This window comes from Puntigrus tetrazona, chromosome 11, assembly GCF_018831695.1.
Source record: "Puntigrus tetrazona isolate hp1 chromosome 11, ASM1883169v1, whole genome shotgun sequence".
Taxonomy (NCBI): domain Eukaryota; kingdom Metazoa; phylum Chordata; class Actinopteri; order Cypriniformes; family Cyprinidae; genus Puntigrus; species Puntigrus tetrazona.
Window position 1 is genome coordinate 12673511 of NC_056709.1, and position 5000 is coordinate 12678510.

General features: G+C 37.2%; 2 protein-coding genes across 3 annotated transcripts in view; one reads left to right on the top strand and one right to left on the bottom strand.

Moving 5' to 3' along the window:
• Positions 1-5000, top strand: part of LOC122353861 (G protein-coupled receptor 137Ba-like) — a 1117577-nt gene that overhangs the window by 920966 nt on the left and 191611 nt on the right. The gene's annotated exons all lie outside the window — the stretch shown is intronic.
• appl1 (adaptor protein, phosphotyrosine interaction, PH domain and leucine zipper containing 1) overlaps positions 1-5000 on the bottom strand; it is a 13721-nt gene that overhangs the window by 2344 nt on the left and 6377 nt on the right. The window contains exons 11-19 of one of the 2 annotated variants that reach the window (XM_043251736.1): positions 4990-5000; positions 3694-3736; positions 3386-3442; positions 3217-3308; positions 2668-2847; positions 2492-2541; positions 1395-1569; positions 655-691; positions 424-570 (exon numbers count right to left, since the gene is read on the bottom strand). The exon at positions 4990-5000 is cut by the window's right edge and continues 178 nt beyond it. In XM_043251736.1, the coding sequence (XP_043107671.1) occupies positions 424-570; positions 655-691; positions 1395-1569; positions 2492-2541; positions 2668-2847; positions 3217-3308; positions 3386-3442; positions 3694-3736; positions 4990-5000 (792 nt within the window). Of the gene's footprint in view, positions 1-423; positions 571-654; positions 692-1394; positions 1570-2491; positions 2545-2667; positions 2848-3216; positions 3309-3385; positions 3443-3693; positions 3737-4989 lie in introns of both variants that reach the window. The other variant, XM_043251735.1, reaches the window with a different exon arrangement.

The window sequence follows — 5000 nt, forward strand, 5'->3', positions numbered from 1 at the left end:
AACGCATGCGTGTATACATTTTAAAAATATATATATGTTTGGTTTATATATAGGTATTTTATAGGAGTATATAAGTATATAACTATGTATATATATATATATATATATGATATATAAATGTATAGACATAAATATTTTTACAATATATACATAATTGTATACAGTACACTTATATCATGTAAACAAAAACTTATTTTGGTTAGTGATTAATCCAACAACACTAATTATTATAGTAATATTATTATATTATATTATACAGCATATTATTATGAATGTAAGAGTAAATTATATATTTTTAAGCATACTAAAATGTTTAAGTATGCATGTATATTATGTATGTAAGTGCATATAGTAGTAATATTTCATGATAAAGTTGTATTAAATGATGAATACATAAAAGTAGAGGGATTGAGATATCTGCACCTTCTCTCCGTCGTTGTTTGACTCAAAGACGTAGCAGACTGTAACGGGCCGCCCGTCCACTCGTCCTCCGGCCGTCTTCAGCACAAAACCAAACAAGCGCTTGTTCTCCTGATGAGACGCACACAGCACCACGCTGGAGAGAGGAAACTGAGAGAGAGAGAGAACATCCATCAGTCTTTCACTGTAAAAAATACATAGAAATCACTGAACTGTCAAATAATCAGGACCTACCCGCAGTCTTGTGACTTGTGTCTGTGGGTCAATGAGCCTGCAAATAAACAAATAAGACATTAAAGGGTTTTCTGGATGAACTCATCGTCTCTGGAAAGAAAGGAGTCGACTCGGAATCATTGAAACGAGTCGTCTTCAAAACGAATCCCACGTTCAAGTCGATATGAAACACGCGTTGGTCTGCATGAAGATGCACGTTCATTCTTCACCACTAGGTGTCGCAAACGCTGCTTTAATCGAGCATCAGAGGCCAGATGAAGTCGATCGCGCAAGGAGGGGTTTCAAAAATCGTTGAGCGAATTGGTTTGGGAGTCGTTGAGCGAGTGAGGTAAAAAGAAATACACATTAGAAAACAAAAAAAAGGGGGTTTTGACCTCGCATGCATGTCAAGCTATTATCAGGGACTCCCAAAACCAAAATATGCACCTTTCTTAATCCATAAATAAAAAATTATTTCACATTCTCTCGAGTCTGTGCAAAATTCGCTGCCATAATATATATGGTGTTCGATTGTACATTTCATACCGTAAATATATTATTATATTTTTGATTAGTAATATGCATGGCTAAAAACTTCGCTCGGACCACTTTAAAGGCGGTTTTCGCATCCGAAGATTCCAGATTTCGCAAATAACTGCGTCTTGGCCAAATATCGTCCTGTTCCTAATTTACCCAGCTTTCAGATGATTTAAAAATCTCAGTTTGGAAAATAAAAAAAAACTAATGACTGGGTAACTCACTTGAGGCATTCACACGTGACGAGCAGATGAGACTCGGTCATCCTGAAGATGTTGTGAATGGCTCGGGCTGCCAGGATCTGTCTCATGGTCTCATAGATGACGTCCGCGTTCTCCGTGGCCTTCACCTCCATGGAGCCCAGGAACCGAACGATGAAAAGCTGGTGCAGAATGGAGTCTGAAACGAGACTCGCACTTCAACATCACAATCAATAAACGCATTTCCTTAAAAAGGTCTTATGATATCGTATTTTATATTATAAAAGCAAGATGTTATATCAAGTAAAAACACACCGTAAATTGCATTTCATGTGCAATTCGTAAGCAAACTGAGGAACAAGCACACACGTGCATTTAAGTCCTGTTATTAAAAGACAATTAAACATGAACAATTGTAATATTTGTTAATGCAAACAAATGGTATAATTATATATACTTTTAATTCTTTTTCTTTTTTGGAAGAAGTGTATATATAAATATATATATATATAAAAATATATATAGATAAAAAAAAAAAATATATATATATATATATATATATATATATATATATATATATAAAAAAAAATTAAAAAAATATATATATATATATTTTATTATTATTATTTTTTTTGATTATGATTTATTTATTATTTTGTGGGTATTTAAGGGTATTTAAGCATTTAAGGGAAGGCATTTAAAATAAGAGAGCTGCACTGTGTATTTACTAATGTACGTTTGTTATAACCATTTTATGTAACACTTAATATATATTAAAAAATATTTTAAAAACTGTGAAATATTATTACAATTTAAAATAGATAGTATTTGATTTGAATATATTGTAAAATGTAATTTATTCCTGTTACCAAAGCTGCATTTTCAGCATCATTGCTTCACAAAATCATTCTAACATGCTCAAGAACCATTTCAGATTTTTATCAATGCATATTTTTCAGGATTTTTGATAAATAAAAGGTTCAAAAGCATAGCTTTTACTTGAAACAAAAGTCGTCTGTGACATTTAAACGGTCGCTTTAATCAATTTAATGCATCCGTATTAAATACAAGTATTAATTTCCCCTTTTAAACAGCAGTATGTGCATTTTTCATCAATGTACCTTCACTTTCTTCAGATTTCGACCCTCCAGATTCCCCAAACGGGTTGGTCCTTCTTTCGTCGAAGGGAAAAACACAAACAAGCGCTTGAAAATTTACCGCTGATTGCTATCAGTGAATTACTATCCTTTTCTGATCATTCTGAAGCATTCACAAAGCCAGAGATGCAAGCGCAGACCTGCCCTGAGAGCTGCTCTTAGCCTGACCGCTGTGCTCCTCGCTGACCGGTGAGATGATGTCGAACTGGATGGGCGTGTCCGGGGCCACCAGCGAATCCAGAGACAGGGACGACAGAGCCGGAGACTCGGAGCCCGCCGAGCACTGACTGCCCGAACGCCCCGCTTTGGGTCGGCCTTGCCTTCAGAAGCAGAAAACAGCGATGCGTTGAGACGGAAAGCTCTCTGGCGGATGCTCTGCGGCGAATGGGTGCCGTCAGATTGATAAAGACGTCAAGTCCATCGGTTAACATCCAGCTGCTTGATATGTGCAGATTTCTCTCCCGATTCAGACCGGACCATTTCTTCACGCTAGCTTTATCACGGATGATGGGATTATGAAGTTAAAAACACGACACTAAAGATATCTTAATGATGGATTTATAAGCTTTTCGATTTATAAGACGTCAACTGATGGACTGGAGCGGCGTGGGATTGTTGCGTTTCTGACGGCACCCATTCACTGAGCAAGTGGGTGTTATTTTTCATTTGAGGGTGAAGCTGATGCTCACGTGCTCGGTCTGAAACTCTCGTGGCGTTGTTGGAAAGACGGCGAAGGCGTCACGGCCTCCAGAGCCGACTGATTCACTCTCGCCGCGATCTCCTGCCGACGCGAGAAACATTAGCACCGGCCGACTCTAAATCCCATTAAAGTCATTTTATTTCCGTTCTTGCGCTCACCTCTGGGTTTTCACTGAGGTATATCCTCTTAGAGATGTTGTTTATCGTTGCTATCCACTAAAACACAAAAAAACATTGCATCGGTGAATCTGTCGAAGCCAATTAAAAGCATGTTTGACACATGATCCACCTATGGGAATCTCTTCTAACGTTATAAACATCTTCACTGTCACTTTTGAACAATTTAATGCATGCTTGCTGAATAAAAGCAGTAGCCCCAGACGACTCAACAGCATTTATGTTGTCGGCTAAATGTTGGTTGTTTCTCAAAGATGGCTCTGAGGTTGGATCAAACGCAGTCTCCTCACCTCCTCGCAGTCCTTCCTGCTCTCCGCCTGTAATATGGCGGCCCTGCGGTGCACAGAAAAACAGCCATTCACTGAAAGCGGTGACTCAGAACGACTCAGAAAGGATAAGACAGCCGTTTACAAGCCTGGTAAACATTCAGTCGGGTTTAAACTGCGCTGGCAGCACTTTCTCATCACTACACTAATGCCAGACGAACGGGGAAAAGAAACCAAACCGTTTTGGGGATTTTAGATTTCCGCCTTCAGTCTCAAGCGGATGGGTGCCGTCACGATGATCCACAGCGCTCCAGTCCATCGGTTACCGTCTTGAGAAGCCAAAAAGCTGCTTGTTTGAAATAAATAAATCCATAATTAAGATTTATTTCACTTCAAACTGCTGCTTTAAGTTTATATTCTATAATATCGTTCGCTGTTATTTGTTTCTGGCTTGTAAACAGTGCTTGATCTGTACAGATTTCTCTCCCGATTCAGACCAGACCGTTTTTTTAAGCCTTATTAAGGATAGAGAACTCATATTATACGATGGATTTGTTTTGTGTTTTTTCTCACATCTCAAGACGTTAACTGGAGTGGATTGCTGTAATGTTTTGATCAGCTCTCATTCCGACGGCACCCATTCACTGCAGAGCATCCATTGTTGAGACATCAAAACCGATGAAGAAACAAACTCATCTGCATCTCAGATGTTCAGAGGGTGAGTGCATTTTCAGCAAATATTCAGGGAAACATCATTTCAGTAACATTACCGCAAGTAAACCACGTTTCCAGTTTTTACGCAGCGGTTTTGTGAAATATACTGAAAGACGTCTACTAAATGAAACCTAACACTCTACTAGATGTACGTGGGTCAAAGACGAAAAAGGGTTTAAGTGTAATTCTGGTTTTTCCCTATATAAAAAAAAATAAACATTTTGCATTTCATTTAAGTGCAATTTTGCAATTAATAAAAAATAATAAAAAAAAATAAATATCATACATTTTTCCCTGATTTAAAGAAAAACACAAAAAAATCTCATTCGGTTTAACAATTTTGTCTAAAATATTAAATATAAAAATATAAAATATAAAAACTAAAATATTAAAAGTGCTAACTATCCTTTTATGTATTTTAATATGCACAAGTCAGAATAAAAATGTTGTAATTAATAAATAAATATTGTATTACACTGTTCCAAACTTGGACATTTTATTCTCCAAAAACGTCCGAAACCTTAGTAGCAGACGCTTTTTCATTGAATAAATTTCTTTAGATCTCAACGTCGTTGACCCACGCGCGCAGTGAGACACAAGACGTACTTCTTGCCATC